The sequence below is a fragment of the Podarcis erhardii genome, assembly GCF_964252035.2.
Source record: "Podarcis erhardii genome assembly, chromosome: 4".
Lineage (NCBI taxonomy): Eukaryota > Metazoa > Chordata > Lepidosauria > Squamata > Lacertidae > Podarcis > Podarcis erhardii.
Window position 1 is genome coordinate 84,526,657 of NC_138508.1, and position 13,212 is coordinate 84,539,868.

Sequence of the window (13,212 nt, forward strand, 5' to 3'; positions counted from 1 at the left end):
CACCAACATCAGCTGCCTCATCCCTCTGCTCTCCAGAGTGATTTTAGAAAAGGTTACATTTGGCAATTTTCTGCTCAAATTTCTCTTGACTGCACTCATATGGGATTCAATGGACCTAGATACAAAAACTAAAGTAAACTAAAAATCCCTGTACATAGAAAACAAGCAAGTTAGTTTTCTAGTACAAATGTTTGTTTTGGAACTAAAGATGTGCTCCTCTACAACTCTATCCCTATACCACTAAAGTAATTTGTTTTGCTTAAAGGAGTGTGCCCCCAATCTCTGCCGAGAGGTAGCAAGGGGTCTTGACACTTCACCAGGGTTTGTGTTCCTTCGGAATGAGACACGTCGGAGACTGTAGCATCCTTAAGAAATACGATTTATTTACACCTGAGTTTACATGTAGGGAGTGCAGAACATTACATGCCAAGAGTGTCTCTTGTTGCTCTCCTCATAGCTTCAGGAAGATTGGTTCCAGAACAGAAGCCAGTCAAGCTGGAAACTTCCCCCTTCACCTCTGCTATTGTCTTTTGCCACTAATACCCAGTTGCAGGAGGGAAGCCACCCCATTTTTTGTCTGACGCTAAATGTGCCACCGTTTGTCAGGGTAATGAACTCTGCCATCGCCTGTCTTTGTTGGCACCTCTGTCAGCAAATCTCCTGAACAAGAGAACTAGCTCAGCCTGTGTTTTTTTTACACTGTTTTTTTACATCTTCTCTTAATACTCCAAACGTTAGCGAAATTCTACCATTTACTAAATAAGGAATTATGGGGGAATCTGCCTCCTTCCACAAATTCATAGCAATATTATGAATAACGCTGCACTTTAGTATCTGCATATAGTTATACAGTGGTACCTCAGGTTACATACGCTTCAGGTTACAGACGCTTCAGGTTACAGACTCCGCTAACCCAGAAATAGTACCTCAGGTTAAGAACTTTGCTTCACGATGAGAACAGAAATTGTGCTCCGGCGGTGCAGAAGCAGCAGGAGGCCCCATTAGCTAAAGTGGTGCTTCAGGTTAAGAACAGTTTCAGGTTAAGAACGGACCTCCGGAACAAATTAAGTACTTAACCCAGGGTAACACTGTAAAGGTATGTATTGCGGCTCATTATCAGTGCAAACAAAGGTGTGCATGGACCATCATGAATCTGTTGATGTGTTGTATTATTTCGGACTGCAAGCAAGGACCAAACATTTGAGTGCTCTACCAGTATCATACGTTCAAACCTAGCAATCCAATGAGAAATGGTCTAATCCTGGCTAACAAAAGAGACCCATGCATTGACAATCACCTAACCAGCAGTCTGGATGGGAAAAGGGAAGGCCTTTTCGCTTTATGCCTTCTCTTTGCCTTAAACAGGGTTATATTTAAGCTGGGGAGATCAGTTATAACCTCCAGGTCAAACAGTTTCTTGAATCTGTCCACAAACTGGTTTTCCTTCTCCAGTCGGAACCTCATGGCCCAGATGATGACGGTGTTGTCCTTGCACAAGTGGTCGAAGGTAAGGAGTAGCTCGTTCAGGTAAGGGTGGTGGTACACAACGTCGGCCGCCAGGATGTAGTCAAAGTGGCATGAAGCCCTGGGGAAATTCTTCTCCAGGTCGACCCCCCAAAACAGTTCCTTTGCCTGGGGCTCATGCTTGCATTTGGTCTTCGTGTTTTTGACAAGGTTGTATCGAAGGTTCCCCAGCAATTCAGGCAAATCGGTGGCAACCACACGTGCACCTGTGGCAGGAAGGGGCCACAGAATGAATGCTTAGCAAATCTAAGACAGTTTTGCAGGAATGCTCTCTGGCATCATTGAAGACAGTAGCAACATGGGCAGCTGTTTAGACCAAAGTCAGACCATTGGTTCCTCGATAACTCAGTACATCTACACTGACTGGTAAAAGTTCTCCCGATTTTCAGACAGGAAGTCTCTCCCAGCCCTGTGTGAAGATGCCAGGGATTGAATCTGAGACCTTCGGCACAGAAAGCAGACTGAGTTACAACCCTTTGGTCTGTGGGTCATTACTGCCGCCAAACCAACAATTCACACTTTGCCAGATAGGCACATGAAAGGGCTGAGGCTCACAGAGCTTCCCTGTAAAATTTGCTAGAGAGAACTCTGTGAGATCACTTCCTTTGTCTGCCTTGGCAGGAAGCTGTAATACTACAAGCTTCCTTCCTGCCAAGGCATATTTCTCTTTCTTCACCATGCCTCCAAGCTGACCATACGTGCAGCTCAGACACCATTTCTGAACTTACATTTTGTACTTTTGTAACTTAGATAGTAGTTATAAACCTGCCTTTGTTTTGCTAATTCAAAATCTAGAATATGTAAGTAAATGCTACTTTTATTTCTTCACAAAACAATGTGTGTGCGATTGCTGTTTCCAAGGTGGAGAAAAGTGGTAATACCAAGAAAAACCCAGCCTACCTTAAAGAATCCTGGATTATTGTTTCTAGAAGGTTAAATCAACCTTGTCTTCCAAGTTCTGGCCACAATGGATGGTACTCTGCTGATCTCACTCACATGGGCAAGGAAGGATAATAACTAAAACAATATTTCCTCTCCTAGTGTCTAAATCCATCCTTACATGGTCTATCTACCATGCCCTCTTCCTGCAAAACCACATTTCTATATGGGGTGGGGGGAGAGACCTGTGTTTAAAAGATAATGAGCCCCTGTCTCTGTTGCTACTTTTGTTTTTGAGCTGACATGCTACTCCTTGGTCACAGGTGCACTAAAATCACACACACACCTTGGAATACCACTTTCTGATCTAGAGGACACTACCCATACTCACCAAGGAAACTGGCTACTATCGAGACCAGGCCTGTCCCAGCTCCAATTTCAATGACATTTTTGTCAACCAGGTTATAAGATTTCATGTTAGTTTCCAAAAAGTGGCAGATAACGAGAGCCTGTGGATGGGGAAAAACAAAAACAGTACAAGAGCAAATTGACAGGGGAAATAGCATAATAAATAAATAAATAAATAAATAAATAAATAAATAAATAAATATGCATATGCCTTGATTATTATTAATAATAGCAGCAGCAAGGCTTTCCTTGTATGGATGATGGAGCTTGTTGATCTTGCAGTGAATTGCTCCTTTTGGGTAGCAATTCTGATCCCCAAATACATGAGCTGTCTGTATTTAGAGCCTCATCTTCCCAGAACTTTAGTTTCCCCAGGCTTTAAACAACCACCCCTTGCGTTTCACACTGTGCTCTGCTTCACGTATCAGAGCCAACAGTCTTGTTTGCCTGCAATACCGAAGGCCAGACGACAGCTCCATAGCAGTCGGTGGATTCCGTGATCTTTATCTTGTGGCCAACAAAATGGAAGCCTTCCCAGGCTTGGGTGGTTATCAGCGAAGGGGAGAAACACCTTCCCATGATCTCTGCGACTATCTGTTCATCTCCGTTTGGTCCTAGTAATAAAACAATGGAAAGGCCATGTGTCATAATAACAGCGAGAGGTAGCCCAGCTCAGCTAACGATAGTGCAGTGACCTAATCGCAAAAGCCACTAACCTCTATATGGCCAGGCAGCCCTGCTGAGCATGAAGCCATCTGAGTTATGTCCCTGCCCACAAAAAGTCCCTAACAATAATTGTTTAGCATGATATATGTGGCCTCGGGGAGCTGCCATCTATCACGCTTGCTATTTATAAAGCTATAATAATAGAACGGAATCCCACCTTGACTCAGCACCAATGAGACATAGAAGTTAGAAAAGTTATAGAGTTAGGTACAATCTGTAAGTGAGTTTCAGACTGAGTTCTTTGCTTTTTGATTACGTCAAGGGGGTTTGTGGATTTTGAAGCAGTATTTTGTATACTGTGGATACCATCCCTTTGCCAGGTCCCTTTGTTGTTAGGAGGAGGTTTTTCGAAGGTTGTCAAGGACCTAGTTGCTGCTGATTTTACTCGTGGGTTGTTTAGGAGGTCATGTAATTGGTGGTGTGTTAGCCAGGGCATCTGGGTATCCCCTAGTTTGTCTTGTATTTCCTGTGTGTACTTTCCCTCTGTTCTTCCCAACCTAACACTGTATATAACACTAATGTCTCACAACAAATGAAACTGATCTGTAGAAAACACAACTTGAAAAAAGAGACAATGCGTGTATTTTTTTGTAAACTAATAAATCTTTAATAATATATTTAAAAGAAACAGAAGAGTTATAGAGTTCTTGCCATGGGCTGAAACCGCCTGAATAGAAGACTGAATGATGGAAGATTCTGTCAGGCTGCAGAGCGTTGCAAGGCCAGCTGGCTCACCCCGGCTGGGTCATCTCCTTCCAGCCGTCCTGCTGCGAAGACCCATCGGCCTCTGCTCCAACGTAAATCAGCGACCCAGGCTTCAAAGCCAGGGCACACTATGTCAGCAGAGCGAACTGCGCACACAGAATAGGTGTGAGGCTTGTGGAAGCATACTACAACTACGGATTTATTAATCATAAATCAGGACAAAGAAACATGTAGTCTCTGTCTTTGTCTTCTCCAAGAGACAGAGAAAAGCAAAAGCTATACTCACAATGGAAATTCCCAGCAAGCTGTGCTGGCATGTAAACAGACATGTGACATGCAACAGTTCCATGTCTGCAACTAAAGTTGGAATGGAATTTTCCAACAGATTCAGGAAGGAATTTATTTGCATAGCTAAACTATGGAACTCACTCTCAAAGGAGGCAGTGGTGGCCTCCAACTCGGATGTCTTCAGAATTGGATTAGCCCAATTCATGCAGAACTAGACAATCAATGGCTACAAGACACACTCAGTAAGATCTACCTCCACTGCCGGAGGCTCATCATAGGTTCATATTTTAAATTGCCCGAAGGCTAAAGGAAGCCACATCTTACAGGCTCACAGGTTCTCTTCCAGCCTAAGCCACAGTTCCTTGGTTCCTGCTTGGTCTTGCAATGAGGAGGCAGTTGACAACACAGAAAGGCCTTGATCTTGGCTTTTATATCTCCCCTATCCGAACTGCATGCAAGCAGCTGAAGACTCTGCCTGCATGAAACCCTCTCCTCCTCCTTCTTCAATCCTCTTCTGGTCCTGGGAGCCAGTGGAGCAAGAGAATTCTCTCTCTCCCTCCTTCCTGCACTTGTTCTCCACTCTCCAGCCTTGCAGCTTCTCCTGCCTCTGACTCTCATCTCCCGGATGTTACAGGTTTCCCCAGTTCACAGATTCCCTTCTTCTAAGTCTCCAACCCACCTTCTCCTGGTCCCCAATCCTCAATATCTAGCCACCACTCTTCAGTGCCCTGACATCATGCTGTCCATTCTCAAAGAAAAGTGCTAACGTGGTAAGTTTATGTCAAACTGTAAGGGGTCAGGGGAGGTCAAGGTGGACAGGGCTTTGGGACAAGGAATCCGCTCTGCCCTCAAGTGTCCTGCTGAAATGCTGCCAAGCAACTCCAGCTGGCACTTTTTAGGAAACCCTATACTGTGGCAGCATGGCGATGCAGCATATGCCCTGAGCACATGCTTTCTCCCACACAAAAATGACAGAAACTCTTGTCTTGATGGAGGCAGTGGTGAAAGCAGGCATGAATGGACACGTGTGGAGAATGATTTCATAAACGTTCATCAAGGGCCAAACCTAGAAGCAGCACGGAAGACCCACAGAACAGGGTTTCATGTGTATTTGTGTGTGTTTTTAATGCTGAAAATGTTTGCACAACATTAAAAAGAAAATTTCCAACGAAAAAGGGATCTGGACTGTAGCACTATGTAAAGAAGGGAGAGAGTTAAGTCTTTCCCCATACCAAATGAAAATAACCCCTGGAGCTGCTATGTGCCCTGTTTGGGGCAATAGCTTTCTTTTCCAGGTCCAGCATCAGTATCATAATCTATATACTGAATTTATACTGTTTTGAGTCTAGCCATGTGTGTGTTTACGTAGCCCAAACCTAGGGAGGGGGGTGGACAGCAACAACCTCAACAAAGCAGCCCTATTGTTGTGCCTTGCAATGAAATAACTCAATGGCAATATGATACAACTTTAGATTGTCACGGCTTCCCTCGAAGGCATAGCTGTCAACGTTTCCCTTTTTTTAAGGGAAATTCCCTTATTCCGAATAGGATTCCTCAAAAGAGAAGGGAATAGTTGGCAGCTATGCTTGAAGAATTCTGGGAGCTGTAGCTTATTAAGGGTGCTGAGAATTTCAACCTTAACAAACTACAGTTTGTGAGTAGTGTAAGGTCAAGTGGGTTCAAGTCCTCTGCTTTCTAAGAGGTCAACTCAGGACTTTGCCAAGTCATAGATACAGCCTAGGAACACATGATTATATATATATGCAACACTAAACCATCTAACAGATCAGGGTGTTTACAGTTGCACTTATTCTATTCCAGCCTATTGGCCCCATAAATTGACTTGCTCTCTTAGTTAATCTGCTCACTCAGGCAGATTTGGAGAATATGCTAAAGGTCCCCCTTCTACTCTTTCTTGCTTCTATTTTAAGGAAATCAAAACACGTGAAATGCTGAGTTCACACTAAATCAATAATCCTTCAGGATGGCTCTTGCTCCTTGCCTATGTAAGGTTTCCTAATCAACAGCGATAGCACCACAATCACTTCTGCAAATGCACCTGGAAAGCTGCATTCCTGTATGGCTTCATAATGAAGATGTGAAATGACCAGAATTTCTACACGGAAGAGCTTCTTTTTGAAGTTGAGGGTGAAAGACTGGATTACCAGATCACATTTCTTTTAAAAGGATCAAGGGTCCTGCCAAGACCCTAAAATGCCAGGGATCTGGTTGCAAAGAGATTTTCTCTCACGGTCACATAAAAATACTTGTTGATGTTTCAGCTTGAAGGTTCTCTACAACTCTATTGCACAAATTCCAAAATCCACATCTGAGCAATTTCTTTCTTAGGGCAAACCAAAATGTTCCAAAAAAGAGTGTGCAAGTTTTCAAGTAGAGACTGGTCTGGGTAACAGCTGGATTTTATATCCCCCCTCTCAAATGGGGATCAATTATTGCCTGCTGCTTCTTCCCAACAGCCAAAAACCTGCAACTCACCTAATGGACTAGAGCAGTGGTTCTCAACCTGTGGGTCCCCAGATGTTGTTGGACTACAACTCCCATCATCCCTGAGCTCTGGTCTTGCTAGCTAGGGATGATGGGAGTTGTAGTCCAACAACATCTGGGGACCCACAGGTTGAGAACTGCTGGACTAGAGCTTCATTTTAATGTCTGCTGCCTACTTACTATCTGAAGACTACAAGGCAATGCAAACTCCATCATGTCTTCAGAATCAGCCAAAATTCCTGCTCTCTCCCCCACTGCCACTTATGTTCACCATCGAGCCTGATGTCCTCATCCAAGTTCTGGAGAGCTCAAAAGCTACCACACTCTTTTGTAAGATTCCGGTTGGCCCAATAAAAATATTGCCCTAATGTGAGTTTTGGAATTGTTCCTGTGGACTTACATGTATATCTTTGTTTGTTTTGCAACTCACAACACAAGTTATGAGTGGTACTGTTTGTACAGGAGCCCGCAGTAGCTCCTCATTGCACATTCTTCCCTCTGCCTCTTTGTAGCTTTATTCCAGACCAGAAATAGGTTTGTGATTTATTAATTTTTAAGTCCCTTCAGGAGAGTGTATGACTAGAGATCCAACAGGAGGCTCTGAGAAGTTGAAGGGAAGCAACAAGAACCTGAAGGCAACATTAGCATTATTGGGTTCATTGTGTAATTACAAGTGATAAGCAAGTATTTTAGGGCTCCCTGGCAAAAGTTGATGAGTCTTTACAATAACCATGTGTGGATCATCATAATCCTATATAAACTCTCTCTCTCTCACTTTCTTTCTTTCTTTCTTTCTTTCTTTCTTTCTTTCTCTCTCTCTCTCTCTCTTTCTCTCTCTCTCTCTCACTCTCACTCTCACTCACGCACACACACACCAAAAATGGAAAATTTCAAGGGCTGCATACCTGTTAAGCATTTTAGGTGTGCAGCTATTGCATTTTAAGTATACACCTAATGTATACTTGATCAGAGCCTTGCCACAGTAACCCATGTTCTGGTAGCCTCCCAGCTAGATTACCGTTCTTAACTTTATGTGGGGCTTCCCTTGAAGACAGCTTGGAAATACTGATTGGACATGAGCTTAGAGACGTGATAGACCTCAGGTGTAGCAAAGGTACAAAGCAGCGGCTCATGCGTCACTTGCCAGCAAATATTTACCATTTTTGTTGTCTGGTTTTCTGGATTTTTCATCTGATCCAAGATGCTTGGGTTGCAATGAATGGGATTCCATTTCATACAATGGCCTAGCAATACAAAGGAAGAACTATTTAAAAAAAAAGCCAAGCACAGCTTTAGTAACGAATTGGAAGGCATGGCATTTTCTTTCATTTGTCATGCATTTGGCTTCAAATGCATACATGTCAGGAGTGGACAATGTGGTACCCTGCAGATGCTTTGGTCTACAATTTTCATCAGCCCCAGCTAGCACGGCCAGGAATCAGGGATGATGGCAGCTGCCATCCAATAATATCTGGACGACACCATGTTGGCTATCACGACAATAAGAGGCCTTATGCTACGGCAGTATAACCAACAATAAATCAACCATGCTGGTTATTGTTAGGCCAGTGGCATACCTTGGGTTGCCAGAGCCCAGGGCTGTGCAGAGGGGGTGGGTGAGAGAGAGGGAAATGTACAGAGTACATATGTGCATTCAGCTGCCTAACAGCATCCATGTCACCCAGGAGATCGCAGCCACAGAGATAAGAAAAGAAGACTTGTTCCGTTGCCTGGAGAGGTCACTTCCTGGTTTATACAGAGAAGCCGTTTTCAAAGGATCCCAGGAACAGAAGTGCACAGCTGTATTGAGCCAGCACTGAGATTTTGTGCCCCTAACAATTTTGCGTCCGGGGCAACCGCCCCCCAGCCATGCTATGCCACTGTGTTAGGCTATGCAAGTAATGGTCGTGCGTAAAGTATTTAGAAGATCTGGTTCAAGTGTGCACCAAAGCCATAGCAAGGACATTTAGACAGCAGAATGAACAAAGTGAATCTGTAGATTAATAATAATAATAGCCTTCCATAGATTATAGATATATAAATAGATAGATATAAATCATAGGATCATCTGGTCCAATCCCCTGCAATGCAGCTGTCCCATAGGGGGATCAAACCTGCAACCTTGGAGTTATTAGCTGCACACTCTAAGCAACTGAGCTATCCAAGCTGATAAGTTATCTCAAGGTTATGTGCAAAATATAACAAAAACAACTAAGAAAAGTTTAAAAACAACAGCAGCAGCAGCATCACACACAAATCACAGAATTTTCAGTGTTGTAAGGATTGTGCTACACAATCATCCTTGTGAAGGAATGTTAGGGACAATCTTTTCCCCACTCCCAGGTTTTAACACATACTAGTCCTATTTTCTCCCAGCCCACTTTAATTTCCCTGAATGGGGGAAATAATTGTTTTGAGAGTTTCTCACGCAATCAACCGGAAGGAAATAAAATCGGTGACAAGCCTCTATCCATTTACCTGAGACTAAGCCCCACTGAATTCAACGAGACTTGAATAGGATTGCCCTGTACATAGAATATGAGCATAGCTGTTTGTGATTTGTGTGGTGCAATCCTATGCATGCATGGTTACTCAGAAGTAAGTTTCACTCTGTTCAGTGGGGCTTACTCCCAGGGCAGTGTGCACAGGACCTGCACCTTTGTTTTGAAGAGAAGCAGCGAGAAAAATGACCTAAAAACCTGGCTGCGCTTTGACTGACAGTATTGTTTAGACAGACACTCTTGATCAAGCATTACCTTTCAAAGCCTTTGCACAAAATGTTATTCTAAAGGTCACCCCCGTAGGACATTATTATCCGTAATCTGGAACAACCTTACAGCGCTCAGAAATGTTAACTTGGCACCCTGCTGATTAGATATGGATATCTTTTGACTGTGAGTGATATATTTCAGATGAAAAACAACTAGATATCTAAACACAAGCTACATCAAAACTGTGCCTTTAATTTTTTAAAACAACAACAATTATTGCAATGCACTAAGCAACATACCTAGGTTATTTTATTTTATTGTTCCAGGTTTCCACAGAAAGCGAAGGCAAAAATTCACACCTGCAGAATCTCTCCCCCAACACTGGTCAGTCTGCAAATAGCGCTATAGAGAAAAGCAGGAAAGTCTGAAACGTAACTTGCCAGCAGCACTTCCCAGGGAAGAATTTATAAATCCTGACAGCTGCAACGATTAACAAAGTGGGCACACCCCTTGAATTTCATTGGGAAAAACTCTTCGGAGCACTTGCATAAGAAGGGGGGTGGGTATTTCCTAGAAGTTATACAAGCTGCACTCATCAATGCCCAGCTACAAAGTAGTGAGTGAATGCATGTGCTCTCACACACAACCAAAATAGAGTGACTTTCTTCTTTCCAAACCTGTTTGCACTGTTGATGTGCCTTTCCCTCAAGGAGACCTGTGGAAAACTAGTTCTGCGACTTTGGAGCACGATTCAGGGCAGTTCTTGGCTCTTGCTGTTTCCAAGCAGGATCTGATCACATCCCAGCATACACGGCTGGCACTTTTGCACAACAAACCTGACAGGAAAACCTGCTGGGGGAGGGAATGTGGGACACGGGTGACGCTGTAGTCTAAACCACTGAGCCTCTTAGGCTTGCCGATTGGAAAGTTGGCGGTTCGAATCCCCGCGACGGAGTGAGCTCCCGTTGCTCGGTCCTGCCAACCTAGCAGTTCGAAAGCATGCTTGCAATTAGAAAAATTGCTACGGCGGGAAGGTAAATGGCATTTCCATGCACTCTGGCACTTGTCACAGTGTCCCATTGCACCAGAAGCGGTTTGGTCCTGCTGGCCACATGACCCGGAAAGCTGTCTGTGGACAAACGCCAGCTCCATCGGCCTGAAAGGGAGATGAGCAGCACAACCCCATAGTCACCTTTGAATGGACCTAACTATCCAGGGGTCCTTTACCTTTTTACCTTCATCTAACATCCCTGCAAACAAATCAGGATGACTGCTCAGTTTGAACAGGGTAGGGGAATCTGGTTGTGCAGTTTGGCAAGTGGTTGGTTTTATTTTTTATGTACTTCTTTTAATAAGGCGAATTATGACTGTATAAATGAATTGATGCATCTGTGCAGCTTTTAAAAAGAAAGGCAAGAGCCTATGGAACCACAGAGGAACAAGCAAAACAGATTGCTGAATCAGCATTTGTCTCACTCTCACGTACGTGTGCCATGCAAATCAGAAAATCAGGCTCGCAGTGGAAAATTCACTGACTGCTCTTTAAATACTATGGGTTTCACCTTAACAGGGATGGAACGCAGGGCACTAGCTACTCCACCCTGTCTCTTCCTTCACTTGCCTTTTAAGTCCTACTCGCTGCCTGCCCCACAGAGCCGGAGAGCAGCAGTGCTTAGGAGCCTTTGTTACTGCTCCCACATCCCAGGGCACAACAGTGGCCTAGCAAGGTCTTTTCTTTCCCGTTGGCTCCATGGATCCAGCATCCAGAATACAGCAGTTACTCCCCCAGTGAACTGAGGGTCTCACCACATGATCCTATTTTCTGACACCACTGAGTGACTGGATAGATGATCCATCAGTCGTCACTAAATCACTGGAATAGCCCAAGACCTAGAAGCAGTCAGGGGATCAGAGTAAGCAGGAACAGGGGAACATGAAAAAAATGGAGAACATTCCTCCACTCCGATATACACAATTCCTCATCCGTGTGGCTCTTCCAGGCTTTTCCCCAGGAGGGAGAAGGGACTGACTGGTCGCATCAGTCCCTTCTCCCACCTCATAGAAAAGCCCACAGGAGCCACACACCCTTTAAAGAGCGCGCGGCTTCTGCGGGCTTCTGCGGGAGGTGGGGGAATTCCCCCACCTCATAGAAAAGCCTGCAGGAGCTGTGCACCCTTTAAAGAGCGCTACTCTTAGGGGCTTTTCCCCAAGGAGGGACAAGGGACTGACTGGCCGTGTCAGTCCCTTCTTCCTCCTTGTAGAAAAGCCCGCAGGAGCCGTGCGCTCCTTAAAGGGTGCGTGGCTCCTGTGAGCTTTTGCGGGAGATGGGGGAATTCCCCCACCTCCCGCAAAAGCAGGGAAGTCTGGGAGAAGCGCACAGGCTGCCTGCAACCTGTCCGCTGCTCCCAGAGCTGGGGGGCGGGGGGAATCAATTTTTTTCCCTTGATTTCCGCCTCTGAAAATTAGGTGCGCCCTATGGTCAGGTGTGCCCTATGGAGCGAAAAATACGGTAACACACACACTTACATGATCGTATTTATATTAGTAACACATATTTCAAAATGCCTCTAGTAACACATTTTATCTGCAGCTTCCCCCCCAGCAGATTCTACTGTGTCTTCAAATATTCTCTCTTGCACAAGCATAGGGATATGCTTCTTTAATAGTTCCACTATTCATGCACTTCTCCCTTTGCAGCATCCCTGTCAAGACTGTATCATCTTCTAAGCAAGGGCATTTTCTGCAATTTTGCGGGGATTAATTCAAGCACAGGCTTCCGACGCAACTGTTGTTCAACTCGGTAATAAAAACATCTTCTAGGGACTTGAGAGAGGACCAGTGAGACGGGACTGTGCTGAGCAGCAAAAGATTAATGGCTGGCACACTGGTGAGGTGGGACACGTTCTATAAAATCTTACGCCTCAGAGGAAGAATTTGCTACAGTTACGCAACACTACACTCAACAGAACGGTGAGCCAGATCTTATGAAAGTCACCTTCAGGGTTCATCTCTGCAAGACGGGTAATGCAATTTCTGGGTACCTTGATCTATGCCATGTTTGAACTTTCTGGTGATAAAATATCATGCAGCAAAGGCCTTTCTGCTCGATGGCAACAATAAAAGTTCCTGCTAGGGAAAGAAATCTACCCTTCTCAGGTCCAAGCTAAACACGATGGCACTGTCTTTGCATTTAATTTGCTTGGGGGGGGGGGGGAATGTAAATATCTCTAGCTGGGGAAGGGAAGTGATAATTATCTTGATGGGAGCAGGCATTGGTGTGGAAGAACGATTTGACCTTTCTGTTTTCTGGCACACAACACCTTGGCCATCTAGCTAATGTGCCAATTGGCTTAAGAATGCCTAATGATGAACCTACAACTCTGGTGCGGTTGACTTAGTACTGTAAGGGGAGTGGGTGGCGCTGTGGTCTAAACCACTGAGCCTCTTGGGCTTGCTGATCAGAAGG

At 44.5% G+C, this 13,212-nt stretch overlaps 1 protein-coding gene across 4 annotated transcripts; it reads right to left on the reverse strand.

The window, feature by feature from the left end:
• Positions 1-362: 362 nt before the first annotated feature.
• LOC309340577 (protein-lysine methyltransferase METTL21E-like) lies at positions 363-10,606 on the reverse strand. 4 transcript variants are annotated; one of them, XR_014156063.1, is made up of 6 exons: positions 10,046-10,397; positions 8,194-8,279; positions 3,268-3,425; positions 2,795-2,912; positions 820-1,730; positions 363-786 (listed from the first exon to the last, which is right to left on the reverse strand). XR_014156063.1 is itself a non-coding variant. In XM_081859464.1 (6 exons), exons 3-6 carry the CDS (start codon positions 8,264-8,266, stop codon positions 1,294-1,296), a joined length of 786 nt encoding a protein of 261 aa, XP_081715590.1. In that variant the 5' UTR covers positions 8,267-8,279; positions 10,046-10,148; positions 10,424-10,606; the 3' UTR covers positions 363-1,293. The 4 variants fall into 4 exon arrangements, 3 of the variants coding, with proteins under 3 accessions (XP_081715590.1, XP_081715591.1, XP_081715589.1); XM_081859464.1 differs by adding an exon at positions 10,424-10,606 and having other exon boundaries at positions 363-1,730; positions 10,046-10,148; XM_081859465.1 differs by having other exon boundaries at positions 363-1,730; positions 10,106-10,399.
• Positions 10,607-13,212: the final 2,606 nt, after the last annotated feature.